This window comes from Plectropomus leopardus, chromosome 1 (genome assembly GCF_008729295.1).
Source record: "Plectropomus leopardus isolate mb chromosome 1, YSFRI_Pleo_2.0, whole genome shotgun sequence".
Lineage (NCBI taxonomy): Eukaryota > Metazoa > Chordata > Actinopteri > Perciformes > Serranidae > Plectropomus > Plectropomus leopardus.
In genome coordinates, this window is record NC_056463.1 from 28697129 (window position 1) to 28717166 (window position 20038).

Here is a 20038-nt window from a genome sequence, read left to right on the forward strand (position 1 = left end):
TTAACTCATAAACCCAATTTTATTTACTTTGAACCTTGATGCCTCTATGTCCCCATACAATACATTCAGTATATACATTTGGCCATGAGGGACTGTACAGAGATATGTTATAGTAGTGCATACACACGTGGCACGAAAATGTACACAAAGGAAACTCACACGTGCCACTTTACCACAGTAAAGTCATACACACAGGGCAAGTCAATGGCTGATGGTTGCTTACACCAGTACACACACACACACACACACACACACACACACACACACACACACACACACAAAAACACTGTTTCATGCATGCGCAATTGTTGTATGCATTGCACACTCTCACACGCACACACACACACACACACACACACGCACGCACGCACACTTTAAGACACTTCCGAGGGAGGAGAAGGGCTCTTTCAGGTTCTCAGAATAGAAATTAACGAATGTGAGTGTGTCTGCCGATTGCAACAAATCCCTCCCCCTGTCAGAACAGCCCTCAGTCTCCCCCTCATTTTCCTTTTCTCCAAAGCTAAGGCCTCTCTGTAGGCAGTTTGGCCATCATACGCAGGCTCTTTCCTATAGTAGAACACTCATCAGCAGCAGTAACTAAATAAAGAACCTTTACTGTCAACATTTCATCTCTGAAACAGGGAACATTCGGAACATAAAGGACACATCACAAATAGAGTTTATTTCATTTGCATTTCTTCTTAGAATATCTTCTCTCAAGGAAATACATAGGTCCACTTCGACAACATACTATTCCTCAATAAAGCTGCAGAGGTTGCCGTATCACATGAACAAACACCCTCGTATGACATACTTATCTAATGACAGCAACATCTGTCTGCTCACTTACTGCTCCAACAAAATAAATGTCTGTATACATCCCACTTTCTGCAAACTATTCCCTTTAGCTATCAATCGGGTCATTCTGCTGATTACATCTCCTCCTGGTGGACTTTTGTACCATCACATTTGTCATAAACATCTGGTGGAGGCACACACTCCAATCATTTTCCCTTCAATGACTGCAGTTTAGAGTTGCATAGCACACAACGGAGATATAGTCAAGCCAAAAACTGTATTTGACTTTGTATATACAGTGGTCATGCTCGCTTAGGTCAGTTTTAATTCTTAGCGTCAGTCATTTTCAGCCTGGACAAAAAACCCCCCAAAATTTCCATTTTTACTGGGATTTGCTCATTAAACCACAGAATATTGCAACTCTTAAGACAAACAGAGGTTTCCTCTGAAGAGGCAACAACAGGCGTTAGGCACTCTCATTAGACTCTGCTTCTTCTTGTTTTAATTGGTCAGCACTATTACATGCTGTGGGCTGAAATAATATTGGTTCTGTTACAATAAACTGCAGAGAGTGGGCTGCCAGACGGATGTCATTCCTAGGAGTTGCTAAAATAAAATGTGGTTAATGAGAAAATACAAGAAGTTAAAATTAATGAGTAAGTGGGGCTGAACTTTAGTCTCTGGAGTAAATGAAAAAGAGAAAAAAAAAGGTGCTGACAACCAAAGAGGTTCAAGCAAGGGCTGTCACCATCAAGAGTTTAAGAACACACTAGAACTCAGAGAGTCTGTGCACAAAATCTCATATGCATACGTTTACTGTCCACATGAACGCATTGGACACATGCACTCACATTCACACATGTATGCACATCTGGTAGTAAAGGGTAGATGATAGAGATTTTAATGCAAAGTGGAAGCATGGCAGAATGAAGGTAGGTGTTTTTTCCGGTGTTAACAGGCCGCGCTGTGATTGGTCCAGGTCGGAGTATATGCGATCGTCTCTCACGCGAGGCTTGACAATCCCGTTGGTCAGGAGACGTCATGTTCCAGAATCAGGCCACCGAGGCAAACGTGCATTTAGCAGAACTTGAAACAACAAAAAAACGCAAAAGCACCACAGTAAAAGAGGCTGGAGTAGTCCCAAAAAACACGATCACATCGGCACGGAACAATGAGGGCGGGGGCATCACAGAGGAGTAACACATCAGTAATAATTACCCCAGAATAAATTACAGTCACAGAACAATCGTTAAAAGCAGAACTTGAAATCAGCTGATCTAGCGGACTGATTTGACCCATGCATTATAAGGCATTAACCAAACATTTGTTACTGACATCACACAGTATCATATTAGTGACTATACATACAATTGCTGATCTGAAAAATCTTGTATTTTCATAAAAAAAAAAAAAAAACATTGGGTTAACCGTATTCAAAAAACATATTCCTAAAACCGATGATGTAATTTTATGGGACTTGGGAATGTCGAAGGGAGCGCAGATCGATGCTGCAACCCCATTGTACCTATTGATCTGCAGATGGGTGAATGAAATTGATTTTCTGAGGTAGACAATGCAGGCATATTTCATTCTCCCGATGCAAAGACATTCTAAGGAGGGGTAGCGGGGCTAATTTGGTCCATTTGGACAGGCTCTGGTCTCCAGCCTCAGCCAATTGTACTGTGTCAGATGGGTTGACCCATCCATCATGATCTCCTGCCTGTCTCACCACTGTGGTACTTACACTGTCATTGGTGTGATACACCCACTCAGTGATGGATAGCAGACAGCATGCACTATGACAAGATAGAGAGATCAGTCTGCACTGCTCACAGGCCTGTTATTTCCATGTAGCTGGGGACACACCATTCATACAAGCCCAGGTTATTCAATATCCTGACCACTGGATGGGGCCCATGTGGACAATATCCCTCAACGTGCCTCATAAATGTCACTTCCCTTGCATGGCCCGTACAATCTTTGAGTCCCCTTACAAACAATTACAGTATCAACAGAGCCTAACCAAATGCGCACAGTCAAACAAACTTGCTCATACACAATTTTCATGAAAAAGGTACATTTTATGATAAAAGGTACAACCCTGTGACAAATGTTACAATGCTGTACCTTTCTTTTTCATTGAGAGTTAAGTGCGAAGGGAAATCAGCTCAAGAATCAATGAAATGATGTTCATCAGCTAGTCAGTCTGCACTGTAATGAAGTGGGTGTCTGTCATAAATAAAATAAAATAAAATAAAATAACAAAAGATTTCTGCAACATTGACTCTGTGTGTGTGTGCGTGTGTGTGATAGTATGCAGTAGGCCTTCAAAACAGGCCTGGAATTCGTCGGCCAGTGAGGTGAGTCAGGATCAGCAGTTTTGTGTTCGTTTTCCCATGAGCCTACTGGGCTCTGTCCAGACGGACAGGACTCGTGGAGCCACAGGGTGACCCAGTGAGAACTGAGCAGGGGCCGACACCCGCAGGTGACCCAGAGCACTATAGTGTCCTGATGGCTACAGGGTAGAGCAGGGACATGTGTTCGGCACCCTTGATGGGCAGCTTGCGGCTGGAGTAGAAATGGATGATCTCAGGCACGCTGTCAAACGGGCAGCTGTTCTGACCCAGGATGTACTTGTTCTCCTTTGTCCGCGACAGCTTCATGTGCATAAAGCCCTGGCTGCTCCTGGAGACAGAAGAGGGAAAGAGAAACAGCATGTTGTTAGTTCCATAAAAACAAATCCAAGTGTCTGCATTATATATCATATTTTCTGAAATGACAATTTCCATTCTTTCTGGCACGAAAATGAATTGGTTGTTCAAAACAAGATGAAACAAGTCAAGACGCTACAGCCAAACAAGAGCTAAATGCTAATGTCAGAATCATGGCAACATTAGCCAGCTCTCACTGAATAAGACTATATAGGTTGACTGTGCAAACAGCTTAATACAACCAATAGTTATGTTACATTTTAAGCCCTATAGTGACTGTAGTAGTTATTACAGGAGGGGAGGAGTTAAAGTGATGACTTACCAGAAAAAGTGTCAAAGTTTGTGTAAAGTTGGTGATGGATGGGTCAAACTAGTACATGACTTTTATTGAGGAGACCAGTGTTTGTGCCCCAAAGTCAACATTGACATCTTTTAATAATAGTGTAGCATAGTAAGCAAGTATGTGTAGCAAACTATGCAAGTGATGTGTGTAACATGACATATGACAAAAAGTAGAGCCAAGGCTGATGGGAATGCTATTCATTTTGCAGGTTTTCATAAACCAGAGTAGTGGAAAATTTAAATTTGACCTGATGGTGGAGCGGATGTTTACGGATGTCTCAGAAAACGCAGGTGCTCATCCATCATGTAGATGTGGAGACATTTCACTATTTAAGTGAAAACTTTGAGATACTGTTAGTACAACTTGACAAGTGAGGGAATCACAAGGGTCATGGTTATCTGTGCCAAATTTCAAAGCAATTCATCTAATAGCTGCTGAGATATTTCAGCTAGACCAAAGTGGTGGACCAACCGACTGTCACTTTCGTCCCTGAAGCCATGTCGCTAGCGAGGCTAAAAACCAATTTAAAGAGAAAAGTATGTCAGAAGGCTGAATATATGGGGAACTCAACAGATCGCCCCTCCTTGACAGCTCCTTTCTCATTTACTGCCGCAGTAGTTGCTCCCTACAGTACGTGACAATGTTCTGAAAGCTGGATTACCTCTGATAACTTTGGAGCTGTCTGGGGAGGAGACTAAAAGGCAGGTTGCTTAAGGTGCTGGGTTTCACATGCAGAGCATAAGGATGAGGCTAATGAACCGCCAGGATAAATCACTTAAGCTGCTACAATAAATGCACTGCAAATTAAAAGCCCCCTGTGCGTTTCTAGAGGCCTTTGATCAATACATTTTACAGCTTGCCAGTAATCTTCTGCTTTAAAATAGAAAATTACTTTTTTGGGAGTTAAGTGATTCAACAGTAAGCTTTAGCAAGGAACTAGTAGAATTTTAATAGTCCCTATATCCTGCTGTAAATATACCGTTTTCATATTTTTTCTTTACAGAAATACATTAGCATAATAGCTTTTTTCAGTCAGCGGATAATGCTTTTAACATGCTATGACTGCAGTGGGCTCAAATGCTATTTATGCACTTGCTGCAAGTGGGCATTATGGCCTGCCATCAACACAATGCAAACCAGTTCTTTCCAGCTCACTAAACTCCCACATATTCTACTTCATATCTGTTATTTCTCTAATCTGAAATGTATCCCCTGTTGCTGAAATAAAAAAACCCAAAACAAGCCAAAAAGGGGGGTAATAACAGAAGTTTTCCATTAGACTGGAAGAAAAAGGAGAAAAAAACCCCTAAAGGATTACAAATTCTCACCAACCCTTGCTGTGACAAGCAGGAAAACACATCAGGTAAGCATGAGAGCTGCGCACTCAGTAAGGCATGGGGCCAGTTTGTGCTATCTGCACTGTGCATTCTGTTTGTGCCAAAGTTCGTGTGGAACAGGACTCTGGTGAGCACATGCAATATAAGTGTGTGTACCGTGTTAACTACAAGAGATATCATTTATTCTATCAACAAAACTAAGATGTGAGAATGTCATTCTGATTCCATTTGTTTAATGAGCTATAATGAGAACGTGATTAAGAGTGTTGATGAGGTTTACAACCTTTATGGAATGCCGTGCTCTTATATGGGTTCATTAACCAATTCAGAACGTTTGTTATGTTCCAAACACACGCACACAATAAAATATAGTGATGGTGGATTTCGACTCATAATGCACTCATAAATCACAAGATAACTTTTGTTTGTTTGGTTTTTGATCAGGATATTTAACTGAAAACATAATCACAAGTAACATGAACCGAACTCTGCACTTAAGAACACTGCACCAAATGCGCTTTGGACTCCTGACTGTGAAATACCCTTAAATCTGTGCGGCAAACTTACGTGCATTATTTATTTATTTTGGGTACATATCTTTTCATGTCTATGCATATGTACGTACTGAGCATATATGTTTTAACTGATGTGTGTTTTTTTTAAAATTGTTTTTGCTCTTTCTTGCTCTTCCTCCTTGCCTTGCAGTTGACAGCTTTAAGCTTTTATGTGTCTTTAAAAAGCGGTTGCTATGAAGTGGCTAAATGAACCCGACTTTACAGCTTCATTTTGGTGGTGATGCGATCGTAGTATAGTTCTTTTATAGCCTAACATTAGCTTTTTACTTCTGGCGACTGCATTCAGGCTTTAAAAATCCTTTAAGTGTCCTTTAAGTGGTGTTTATTTGTGAAGATTATCTTGTTTAAAAAAACATGGAAGTATTTAAAGATTTGTTTATCACAGAGCTTATGTTCTGCAGTGGTCCAAAATCCAATGTTAAAATCCCGTAGGGTTTTTCACAAGGGAACCAGGGCAACGTTAGCTTCCAGAAATCACACTCTATTGGTTGAAAAAGTGAGAGGCTCTACTGCTGTCCACCTCAGATGATGTGGAACGCTATGATTGGCTTGTAAACATCCTGTTAAACAGGTCTGTGCTTTTGGGTGGAGTCAGATGGCAGTAATCACAGATCTACACATTCTAGAAAATTTCATGTGCTTTGGAATGAATGGGGGATCTGAATGGCTTAACAGTCAAGAGAAGCAACTGAAATGAACAAAAGCCATATTTTTGAGGTCATTAATGCATTCACACTGTAAATTTACGCCCACGTTTGCGGATGAGCCCATTATCTGTGATGAACAGTAGAAAGAACTGGGCTTCAGGCACCTTAAAAGTGAGGCGAGTCCATTCTTTACTTATCTGGTAATTGCATGTGTAAAGCCTGCGGTTCGCTCCCTGATGCGCATAAGAGAGAAACCAGCACAGAGATAACAATGAAGTGGAAAAAAGAAGGCTGAGAATGTACAGGGTTCAATATGGGGACATCCATCAGGAGTAAGAATAAACGTAAACTGATAAATGGAGATTCCTTCCAGTGAAGTTATTGTTTATCTTAAAAAGATGAGCCCAATCCTTTTTTAATATTAGTGTGATTATTATTATCACAGAAAATCAGATAAAGCAATCTCAGATGTTTTGGAATCCATACACACCGTATATGGCAGATGATGGAGAATATTTCAAACAGAAACGCTAACATAATTTTTTATACGCAAGCTGAGGCACAAAGCTGTAGGCTCCCTGCGCTATAAAACTGAAGTAAACACAACTATCAGACTTCTCCATTACCTCCACCGCCTCAGGCCTCGAAATCTGAGCGTGTCATTAACAAGTTCATCATGATTTGAGGAGAGCAGGACAAATTTCCCCTCGCCACGGGTCTCTACAGTTCTCCCATTCTGCAAGTGCCAGGAGAGCTCATTTAAAAAAAAAAAAAAAACCCTCTCCTTGCAAAGTGCATTTGACTTCATGTGGAGCTCTGAGAGGCAGGTGTTAGGTTACACAGAGCCACACTTAAAAAGCCAAACACATCAATAGCGTCATTTTTAGATTCCCAACTGATTTTCCGGCTGTTGCTCAGGGCTGCTTATCACTTTACAGCCCTGCAGAGACAGAAACCAGGATAACGGGGCAATGCTGCGGGGCTGCTGCTAAAATGAATGTGGGGCTATTTTTGAGAAGACAGGCCTTTGTGGTGTTATCATATCTTTGTGTGTTTTTGGGCTTCTATTGTCTAATCAGGATTAATCTCGCTGGGGAGGTCCGCTGTGCTGTATATTGAGGTTTATGACTTTGATTTGAACCCTGTAGTCCTCAGAACAGGAACAGCCTGACAGTAATCACAGCTTATCTCAACCTTCAACATATTGGATTGCTGCATGAATGATGCTCTCAGTGTTATGAATCTGTGGCACCAGAAAAGGCAAAGTCATCTGCCAAAAGATAATGATCCTTGGCAGGAGCAATGGCCTTTTTGAAACATTACTGGGAATCAGATATCTCGTACACCGTTTTGTATGGGCTTAAACTGAATGAAATCAAACCATTCTGTAAAACACAATTACTGAAAAACAGATTTAGTTTAAGAAAGAAGTCTAAGTTTAGGAAACAAAATCTTTTGTCTTTGCAAAATTTGGTTAATGGAACATAGATGCTGAAGAATGTGGCTTTGTTTGGCTAAATCAACAGCAAAAAGTCAGATTCAATATTACTTCTGTGTTCTAGACATTCATTTGTCTCGTCCGCACCAAATATGATCTTTTCAAAATCAAAAAAGGCACCATGAAAGCATGACACATCTTTGGAAAAGGAGCTTGACTGCAGATGCAAAGACTTTTTGGTTGTTCTTTCAATTGGCTATTTAGTTCCCCTGTCTGTGCTGTGGCATCAAACAGATTCTGCTGGATAGAATTTCTTCTTTTCACTAGCAATTCCTCCTCTCAGCCAGTGGAAACACGCTGTGCAGCGCTCTTGCACGAGGTGAGAGACAGGATGAGACTGTGCTCTGAGAGACCTGTGAGGGGTTTAATATGTTTCAGACACCTAAAAGGGTTTCTCTCCACAGAGAGGGAAGAAAGAGCGAAACAGAGGGGTGGAGGGGAGAGGGGCAGGTGAACAGAAAAAAGGGGTTAGGAGGGTGAAACAGACAAAAAACACTTTCCGTCAGGCCAGAGGACTCTTGAGGCTGGAGGTCTCAGCGACGTCTGTCTTTATCAATAATGCAATACACATACGTGCCACCTCATGGCCTTATACATTTTTCAGCAACCTCAGACATGGAGGATCCTCACCTCGGGTTTCCACTCATTTTCAGCGGCAGCAGGGGAGACAGGCGTGTGTAAGCGGGCTGAACTCAGAGTAACCTCAGCCTGCAGTGCAGTGGCACCTGTCATTCCTGCACGTCGCCCTGCTGACTGTTTTCTAGGCTTGATCTGATTGATGCCAAAGGCACAAGATATTCTGACGTCCTGTGACAGCCAGGAGCCGACTTTCACAAATATACACGTGGACGACTACACACATAGCAGCACAAAGCTGCAAGAAACATTCTTCATGTTCATGCTTTTGCCAACTTCCTCCTTCAGCAGGTGCTTTCCCTGCCAGCAATTTAGCTCGTGAATGCAGTAAATTGTGCACAGTTTGCTATGGTATTACAACATAATGCATCTTACCACTCCAAGACAAAGAGAGAAAAAAATAAAACATTTTTCTCTTATGAGACAGACTAAGAACTGTCCAATGCGACTGTCAGCTCTGTGACGTTCTTTGTATCTCTTACTTACACTTGACCTGACAGCAGTCTAAGGCCCAGCATCACTCTTGTGATAAAATCATCTTGCTAAAGATTCAAGTGTACAGCACAAAGTGTTCAAAACCTAGTCATTAATATCTGTTAAATCAAAAGGTTCATGACCCAGAAATAAATTCTCTTTTCTCCATTTTGCCCCTGGCGTGAGAGATTTGGACACTCCTGCATTAGTGGCTCCTTTCTCTATCAGTATGACTTTTGCAACCCTTTCTACTGCGACGGTTGCCCAAAGCATTAAGTGTCTGCTAAGGGTCACCAGGGCACCGCTGAATCTAATTCTGATTAGGGCCCAAAAAAGCTTAAGTGTGTCCCTGAGGTCATCCACTTGTGAGTCCAGGCCACACTTTGCTTTCAGAGATTAAACCACTTTGCTGCACTGACAGTAACAAAATCTTGTCCGAATTAATTCTCTTCTTCTACAACTATTAGTGGTGCCATCCAACCACTTGCTTTTGGAAAACAGAACCCTTTAGGTCAGAGGGTGAGTCAATGGTTTGAATGAATGTTCATGAATAATATGGTTGATAAATTAACAAGTAAATCCTCAATCTACCTCACCAACTTACTAGCCCATTGTCGAAACACCTCACTAACTGCACTTTCCTATCATCTGCTCTAACAGAGCAGCTCATTACTGAGGGTCAGCTGTGGGATGTGAATTCATGTAACTACATGAATGCAAGCGAGTCCATTACTGAACCAGGAGGTCAAAACATTTTTTCTCTCCACAAACTAAATCAAACAAAACTTTTATTGAAGACAAAATACTTTGCTCTTATTATTGCCTGGCTGACTTTAATATATGAAAAAAAAAACAATCCAGCCATGTAAGTCATTAGCATTTTTCCAGTGCCTTCTGGTCTTCCCACCCAAAAATTTTCATTCACTGAATCTAGCAATCAGCAATTTCATTTGGGATGGTAAAGCCCCCAGCATTAAGTTATCTCCATTTCACCATAATAAAGCAATGGGCGGATTATTTCTCTCTAGCTTTTCAAAAATTTCATCATATGTTGATGCTAATTAAACCAGTGCTCTTTATAAGTGCATTCATCAAATCCACACCCTGTATCATCTCTCTCGATGTCAATACCCTGCTATAGCAAACACTTGTTGTTCTATCTACTTTGAATATCTAGGCTCAGTCCACTTAGTTCTTCTGAGGCTGCTTTATAGTTATCATCTAACTCCACTGAATACAGGGCTATTTGTGTGTGTGTGTGTGTGTGTGTGTGTGTGTGTGTGTGTGTGTGTGTGTGTGTGTGTGTTTGTGTGTGTCTGTGGCTGTGAACCATATACAGCTGTTGACCATGTATCCTCTATTGGCTGTCCCAAATGTCCCTTTTGCCATACCTTTTTTGAGTACTAAATAATGTATTCTGACTCAGTGCAATATGACATTTACACCCCTTTTATCTCAAAGGAAGATACATTTAGCCTGAAAGTCTTTTTAGATAATTAAAAGACAGCATCTTGAGCTACTTTAAAAAACAGATTACATATACAGTGTTTAGTACTCAAGCAGTCATACCGGCGTTAAGGCTTTGGTATGGAGTCAGTCAGATTGTCAGAGGTGGGGGAGCTCAGCAGCTAGTAACTTAGTAACTTAACTTTTTTTTCAATGAGTAAGGCAGAAAACATTCAAACAAACATAAGCAAATAATCAGTGACTGAGACGGGAAGTTAAACAGCAAGTCAGCTACAGTAGCATGAAGTGAATTGGAGCAGTGGAAAGCATTATGTTTCCCTGCCAAGTCATATAAGCCTCCAGCAAGATGAGCTCTGCCGTTATAACGAAGGCTAATCTACGTCTCTTAGCATATTATAGTTTCATCTCATCTGAAGGTCATCGTGGAGCTGCTGAGATTTGTCTAAATGTCGTACGGAGGGGCCTGCCTTGAAATGTAAAATGGACTCAATACAAAGGAAATTGGAAAAGACCATTTGTCAGCACAGATACTAAGATTTTAAAGCTGATGGCTCAAGCAAATTTATCAAAGATGACTTTGGCAAGTTTTCAGAGGGCTACAAATTTCTGGTTATGACTCTGACACCTGGAACTCGCACCTGGTGGTGGAAATCATTAAAGCGAATCCACCAAAAGCGCACGCTTCCGTCAAAAGAAGAATGAGATGTGACTTTGCTGCAGCCCTTCAAGCTAAAGTAACCTCTACCAAATGTCAGACTAGACTAAACCAATCAGAGTGGCTCCTTTGAACCCTGTCTTGGATGCGGCAGGGATCAGGGGTCGATGATGAAGGGCACCATTAACTGTGTTATGGGCACATCAGCAAATCAAGGAAGCGATGGTGTCAGAGGGGTTACCGGAGGGAGGTGGAGGACAAGGGACGGGCAGGATGTAGGTGGGAGATAGAGGTCTGAAAGGTGAAAATTATTACCATATTGAAAGGCTGAGTCAGCAGACTATTGTAGCACAGGTATACAAGGACCTTTGTGAGCAAGGTTCATCCACAATGTATACGCCACTGTTGAGCATGTGTAGCTGCACTTCTTTAGCTCTCTGCTGTGTGTGTATGTACACAGACAGTGTTGCAAATTATCCTTGACACTTGTCCTGTGTCCAAATCGCAATAAAATATACTGACTTTATATACTGACTATACTGATACTTGACTTTCACAAACACTTGATTTTCTTAACTCTCTAACACTTCAGCAGGCTAAATCGCACCAAGCATTTGCGATTACTTTTTCCACGCAGCTGTCATGTGCTCTTGTGTAACTGATAATCCTGTTTGTGGCTCGTTATTTAGGAAAAAGAGAGTGTCGTCCTTACTTAAGGGAGAGAGAGTAGTCGTTCTTGCTGGTCTCGCTGTTTCTCACCAGGTAGCTGGCCTCCTTACAGAGCCTGAGCAGAGACTCTGCATCTGTTCGGCTGATCGCTCCATGGTACCAGCTACATGGAACAATAGGAGATGGGGACGAGAAAGAAGAGGAACAAAAGAATGGTAAGAATGAGCAGAAAATGGAACAAAGGGAATAAAAAAACAAGGGTCAAAGCTGCTCATGAAGGGCAAAAGTGGTGCATATAAAATAAAATGCAGTCATGACAAAGTGACACCATGACCAAACTCACAACTGGCTTTCCAAGGGCATGCTGGGGTCAATACGCTCCCCGAGAGAGGAGCTGCAGTGGTCCAGTGAAGTCATTTTAGTGTTGACCAGACAGCCACTGGAGTGTCGCTGCAGCGGGCGGGTTTTCCCCTCCTTGGTAGGCGACATTCGAGATTTTTCCACGCCATCAAACTGGACTGTAATACAGGAAAATGCAACTATTAAATACAATTTATGTTTGGAAGAACACACTGTGTATTTTTAAAAAAGTGAAACCCTTTACAGCTCTATTAACAATGCAACACACTAGTTCTGTGTGTATGCTTCAGTTAGACTTCAGTTTGCGGTCACTTGGAAAAGCTTGTGTGCTTAACAGGAAGTGGACATTTGAAAAAATTACAGTGTAAATTGCTGCTTTACTTAACTGGAACAGAGCAATGAGGTGCATGTGGGAACAGAAACACATGTTCCCATACAGAGACACTTTGTGCAACACATCCAACTGAAGGACATGTACACACAGTGGAGGGGGCATAAATCAATCCTTCCACACTGTGTACACACCCCCGTGAGACAAAATACACACACACACACACACACACACACACACACACACACACACACACACACACACACACACACACACACACACACACACACACACAATACACACACACACACACACACACACACACACACACACACACACACACACACTCACGAGTGCAAACTTCCTCCAAACAACCCAAACAAATGCATGCATCTGTAAATACACCCACCTATACACTACAGCATGTGTGAGCATGTACACACTTTAACTACACATAAACAAATGTGCACAGTCATGCAAACAAGCTAACTTGGAAAATTCATATGCACAAATTCGCACACAAATCCCACTGCAAGTCAAACATTAACCTGGCTTTTCAAAACTCTCACGGTCAACTGTGGACATGATAAGCTACCTTGGCAACTTCACAGGAAAGTGTTTGATGGTATGTGTGGGGACTGTAGGTGACCTGCGCTCATGACATGAGTGGTGGAGGTCACTGAGCAGCTTCACAGCCAATCAGGACGCGGAACAACATTTACTGCAACTTACCAAAGCTAACATGAGGACAAAAGAGAGGATAATTTCCACAAGGAGAAATTAAAGTGAACTCTCTCCTCTGTCAGATATTGGACGGCGAAGGCCATTTTCCCCCAGTCATCCACAGCTAGAATTGATGTCACAGCACCCTTGGCTCTGAGAAGAGCCCACTGAGTCACTAACACGCTTCTCAAGCAACAACAGCAACAGCTATATGACAAGCTTCAGCTAGAGATTGTTGGCTGCTTAAAGGTTTAGATCAGCACAGTGAAGCTGAGCCTTTGACGGAGAGAGTTAATGTAGCATGCTGACAGCCATTGCCTCTGTCTCTGCGCCTCTCGCTAACAGCATCTAGTGTTTAATTACCTGGGCTGAACATGGCAGGTAGTGTACAGACAGACAGGCACTGTGATCTCCACAACATGTCGATGGAGATGGGCCTACATCTGTCTAGACTGTGTATTCCAGTCAGAGGATCCATTACACTTTACAGATTGTGAGCTCGCCAAGGGTTCCTGTACCAGACTGAGTGGGAGGGCTGACAGTTTCAATCAATCAATTAAGGCTACATCAGACAACACCATGTCAACAAATTTCACTGAGCTCGTGAAAGTGGGGCTGAACAGGAACACGTAGGACCCTCTGTATATACTGTAAAATTAATAATACATACAGTACATGTTCTATTATCGCTGAGGTGTTGTCTCCACTCTCTAGTGCTAATAGCCATTGAGAGACATTAAAAGAATTAAAAGCCCAGACTTCCACTTGTAAACTTGCACTTGTGCTGCATCAAGAGATCTTGTTAGCAGTGGTGTAAATTTATTCACGTTTAACTCCATTCAATTTCCGTGATAAATATCAAACTTTGTACTCCTTAAAACTATCAGCTATGGTTACCAGTTCTCCACATAAAAACATATAATGCACTCACGAAAAAAGCACATCACATGTAAAATGATGCATTATTTCACAAGAAAATAAAAAAAAAAGAATTCAAATTTGTGTAGCCAAACTTTCATCCCACATGGAAAAATGCACGTTCTAAATTTTGAGAAGAACATGTTCCCTGCGTGTCTCCTGCCTGAGGAGATGAGGCTTGCAGAATCAGTAACTTCTTTTAAATCACCCCTTAAAACCCATTTTTATACACTTGCTTTTATGTGATTTCTTCTTTTTATTTCTTTTTATGCATTTTACCTTTTTAATTTAAGTTTAATCCATTTTTTCAGTTTTTTCCATATATTAGTAATGTCATATACGATATATTAGCCGCAGGGTCTTTTATTTATTTTGCGAATCAAGTATTTTTACTTATGATACTTGAAGTGCATTTAGCTGATTTTGTAGCTTAACTAAAGCAAAGGATCTTCCTCCACCATTGCCTGTGATGGAACATGATCCAGTGGCAGGTAAGGCTGCTGTAGAGTGCTGCTGTTTCAGCTCCGACCACCAGGGGCTCCCCTTCATCTCCACTCAACTCAACTCAACTTTAGCTCACTGATGCATTTCCCTAAACATAAACTCATGGAAATGATTATTCCAAATGACTCTGCCTCCCCTTGTTATCTTGCCCTCTGCACTCCTGTTTGTTATGGGGCTTCGACCGAGTCTTAAAACGACAGCCAAATTGTACTGTTGCATGACAGCTGGGTAAACTGTGGCTCTAACCTCAGACCCGTGGAAGACTATGAGCTGTAGCTGCAGTCAGTCAAATGATGCTCCTGTGTTGCATGCAAGTCCACATGGACGACATCATTAGTTCTCTACTTTTTCATACAGTCCATTTGAACCACATGCCGACTGCTGGGAATACACTGCGAGCAGCATGAACATTCTGTATATGTGTAAGGGTGAGAAATAGTGTTACCATGGAAACTGACCAAGGGGACAAGGGAGATGCATGTTTGCTCCGCTCATCCCTGTCAGCGCTGACAGATCACAACATGAAGACGCGGCCAATACCTCTCTCTCCCTCCCTCGCTTTCAATTTCTCTCTTCCTGTTTGCATATGTCCAGCCCCTCCTCTTTTTCTCCCCCTCACCTTTTTTTTTGATCTTTCTATTTCACACACTCCAGTCCTTTCCTTGTGTGTCTCAGTCTGCTTGTGTTGTTGTTTGTCAAGGACAGAAAAAGATAGTGGGAAATGGACTGTGGAGGAATGTCTGCTCGTCTTATAGAAAAAAGAGGAGAGACAGAGCAGTAACAGCTTTGATCTGTTATCTCCTGTTTCTGATGGTCCTAATGCAGGCCTATCAGTCGCTGATTATGTCCGCAACAAAACTGTTTCACTTTACTTTATATGTCCATATTCAAATTGGATAAAGTACGTACTTTGGATTTTTTTTTTTTATGTCCACCTGTGATTTTAATGTACGGGGTTAGAAAAAGTTTCTGGTAGCGTGGCATAAGGATGAATGTTGCTATCTTAGTTTTCCCACACAGTCCATCTCTCAGTGTATCTACAGCCCACTGAGCCATCCGCCTGACCTCAGCTCTTCACATTTTCTCCATTCTCCCAGCACCCCCACTAATTCCTCGTCTTCCCCAGATTCAACACAATCAGTGCTTCATTTGACCTTGATTAAACCCCTTTTCCCTCCACCTCTTAGAAAGGGTTGAGTGGCTATTCTCAGAGGAGCTCACCCCATCAACCTTCCCTGTCAGAGCAGAGTCTTTTCCACGGGCAGAGTGCATCTTTCTACCAGGAGAGTATTACCTTGAAGGGAGAGCCTCCAAACAAAAGCAATTGTTTTCATTTGCTCAACAGTGAACAAACCCATGTCTGCTTTGATTGCCGGCCATCTCGCTAACGCTATAGTTTCAGAATTATGTTTTAAGGTTAAATATCAGTGGGAGAGAGCCAAACTCATTGCCCCTTTTCATTCTCGGAGTAGTCTGAAACATGGTGGACAGGAGATTGACGAGAGGAATGGCCCAGAGGAGAACAAAACCCCTGAGAGGCAGCTTAAGAGAGACGAGAGGGTGAAAACACACACACACACACACACACACACACACACACACACACACGTGCCTTCACATACACGGACGGGTACGTAAATGCGCATGGGCATCTGTGTGTGTTATCAGTATTGTTGCTTGTAAAGCACGGCAAATGGAATCTGTGTATCAGATTGAACTGTCAGTCAGATGGTGACTGATGGTGGAAAGACCTGCCCCCTTCAAACATAGCTTCCTTTAGAGAGCTCTATAAAACACAGGGGGGGCTGAGGAGGGAGAGTGTGTGAGAGAGGGAGCTGACTGGCTAGGACGCAGATAAACAGAGGTCAAAATGACATTTCCATGATTACACTGTGACCAATCCACAACATAAAGTGCTGTAATGTAATTCAGCGCAGCGCAATACAAAATAATGCCGTAAAAACATGGAGAGAGAGAGAGATTTATAGTGGCTATACAACACCAGAAAAAGTATCTTAAATAACAAAACACTAAAAAAATGGAATGGTAAACTTTAAAAGGGTGTTAAGTCCACAATATTAAAAACATAAATTAAGAAAAACACCAAAAAATGCAGTTGAAATAAAGAGCACAAGGTGAACAGTCTGACTACTCTCTTCCCTCTGCACACATTCCTGAGCAAATTCCTCTAATTAAGATGGCTAATTAATTCTCATTTACTGATGGTATTCCTATCAAAAAGCATGACTAGTCTGAGGGGTGAAGTGCGCTATCGACTGCCGTATTGAGAGGTGAAAATTAAGTTTCCAGCCTGGATGTGTGAAATGATTAACAGTTCTGCATCTCATTAGAATGCACTGCACTCTAAAAAATAGTGCTCAGTATGATACAATACCCAAGGAACTGGCAGTTTTAAAAAAATCCCTAATTTTTATGTTGATATTAATTATGTGCATCAGGAACTCAAATAATGATGTGTTGGACAGCTTTTAATAATATACTGTATTTTTAGAGCCTCACTCCTGCTGCTGAGCTCAGAAGTTAATCCCTGATGATTCCATCATCTAGGAATTCTTCTTTTACATAAATCCCAAAATAAAACTCTAATTAGGTTTTCCAAGACAATGGAATGACCCTCCAAAGTGTCAGCTAGTGGATTTGTTTAAAATTAAATCTGGATAATGTTTAATTACATTGTTTTTTTTTCCAGTCTTCTCAGATTAGAGGAAGGAGAGGGTAAGAGGAATGCTTCAAAGTGTGGATAATTAATTCATGTCAAAAAAGAAGAGCGAAAAGCTCTTCATTATACTCAGAGAAAAGCTCCCTCCATTTATATGTAGATGTAATATCTGCCCTGTCAAACCGCATTTAAATTTTGATAATGAGGCTGGCAGATTTCTCTGAACTGTAATGGATATTGTTTTTCTTGCTCTATATTTTGGACACAATAGCCTTTACATACACATATAGACTCTTAGCTTTTATCCTGGCTGAGCCAATCTGGAGTACGTAAGCAGGCTGTATATAATAGATGGCTAATGTCTTGGTTTGTGACTAGGGGTCTGCTTGTAGGTCAACAGAGTGCATTGTAACTGTATTCACAGGGGTTGCAGAGGTCATTGCCCCCCCGCCTCTGTCTGCTACTGTGGCCTTTGACCCCAAAGATGTAGAGTGGGGCCACACTGGCTCAGACAGAGAGAGGATCACTTTACAGCTGGACGCCAATCTTAAACCCGCTGACATCACAGAGGGAACCAGAACCTTTCCCATGGATTTATGGATATAAATCAACTCCTTGCCCTGTCCTCGCCTATAGCACACAGCGGTGTCCCCTTACATGGTCTCACTCTTAGTCTTCCCACTCTGCCAGGGGGAAATCCCATTCCTGGCATTAGTTCTGCTACAGGTCCTTCTTTTCCCCTGGTAGTTACAGCAGTCAAGAGTGTGAGTCTGTGGAAGGGCTCTGAAAATCAACTAATGGCTCTATCGGTCGAAAATACATGATTACTTGTCCATTGTGTTTGATGAGATGGTAAATATGGCAAAACTTGAGGTGAAGAGGCCCCGATTCAAGAAGGGAAATTGCCTCAAATGAGTTTGATTTTTCAATTCATGTCGAGCTGTAGAGAACAGCAGGCCAGAGGGACATCTGGGACGGTTATGAGTATGTTGACAAGAGGAAATGGGGGTCACAGCGAATGGCAATTACGCATGCAGAAGGCAGTTTAGCACAATTAAAACTAATGAGCCTTCAGCCCTAAAACCTGCACAAGAATTAGTGATTTTCTGCCACATGTGATCCAGATGGAAACGTGCAGTCATTTCTGAGCTGTACTGCTACCCAAAGTCATATTGTGTGTTTCCAAAAAGATGTGAGCTCTCTTAGTAAGTCATAACTGACCGGTAGAGTGAAGCACACACTTTCACATAATCAAAGATTGCCCTGAGATCTTTGCAAGACAAATAAAATGTGTTTTCACACTGGTTATGTGCAGTTGTGTGTTTAGTTATTTCCTAAAATTACTAATTAAAATCTCAGGACAAAAATGGGAATGTAAACCTACAGATATACAACATACATACATGAATGTATACACACGCTGCCCCACTTGAACTGTTCCTTCATAAAATCAGACAGACAGACCACACTGAAGGGGGTGGATGGATGAATGGAGTGATGGATGGAAAGGGGTGGGGCAGTAAATGAAGGGAAAGACGCCAGACAATGTGAACACCAACACCCACCATGGTGGTGCTGGTCACAGCTCGTCTGTCCTGGTGAGGGTTGAGCTGTCTGGGTGGGAGACTCCAGCTCCTCCACCAGCGGAGGGCTGGTGTTGAGCTGCCCGACTGGAGGGGGCCACGGTAGGTCCTTGATCACTTTAATCTCTACTGCAAGTGTTGCCCGAGTCACCAGAGAGGAGATGGAGTGAAAGAGAGGACAGCAACAAGAGGCATAAATAAACCAGGGAAGTGAGGAAAGGGAAGTAATGACAGGATACAGAGAGGGAAAGAGAAAAGAAAGGAGGGGTAAGCGAAAAATAGATAAATGCAGAAGATGCCAGCATTGTGGTGGAGAGCTGGTTTCTATTGTGATCCCAGGATCAGCAGTAGGTGTGGGCTAGGAAAGGAAAGGAAAGGAAAGGAAAACAACAGGACTAAAAAGAAGTGAAGTTAGTTCATAAGTAAGTAGGGTTGGGTTCTGATAGCAGGTGCAGTGTTGGATTTGGTTCCTGATTGATTAAAATACCTGGATTTCTAAAGAACTACAGGCTAATGGTCAAAGATTATGTATAAATGTCTAAAGCTCAACTCTGATAAGTGATTTGGAAAGACTCAATAACAGAATTACATAGCAGATATAGATTCTATAAAAAGAAATGCTATTAAACCCCAACCCTACCAGAAAAGTTGAGCTTTTTGGTCTCTCCTCCCCTGTCCATTAACCCTTTGAAACCTGGATTGACATAAGTTTTCTCGTGCTGCATTCAGATGCCTATCACAAGCTATTTAACCCTGTTAAACTTCAGCAAATTGGTTTGATTTCTTTGAAAAACACTGGGGAAAAGGCAATGACTAACTTGGCAAGAAATATCAATCAAATTGCCAGAAAATTTGTTAAAAAAGAAGTAAAAATTAGTTGTAATAAAACCAACTATTTATTTATTATATAATTATTAAAGTTATATATATTTAAATTTAAGTCACAGAAATCAATTATACATATATATATATATATATATATAGTAATTTAGCATATTTTTTTGTCATTTTCTTGTTTGTCTGTTTGTTGTTTTTTTTTTTTTTTTTTAACTTTTCTTCTACTTTTCGTCTTTTTTTGTGGTTATTTTCTGGTAATTTTTGTGTAATTTTTAACTAATTTCCTTCTAAT

General features: G+C 41.5%; 1 protein-coding gene across 4 annotated transcripts in view; it reads right to left on the reverse strand.

Annotated features, from left to right (window-relative positions):
* The window catches only part of zgc:158464 (uncharacterized protein LOC791139 homolog), a 108178-nt gene continuing 88140 nt past the window's right edge, over positions 1-20038 (reverse strand). For 2 of the 4 annotated variants that reach the window (XM_042514616.1, XM_042514487.1), the window contains 3 exons: positions 12154-12328; positions 11854-11973; positions 1-3483 (listed from right to left, as the gene is read on the reverse strand). In XM_042514616.1, the coding sequence (XP_042370550.1) occupies positions 3297-3483; positions 11854-11973; positions 12154-12328 (482 nt within the window). In that variant the 3' untranslated portion in view covers positions 1-3296. Of the gene's footprint in view, positions 3484-11302; positions 11436-11853; positions 11974-12153; positions 12329-18891; positions 19039-20038 lie in introns of those variants that run through there. The other 2 variants (XM_042514418.1, XM_042514547.1) reach the window with 2 other exon arrangements.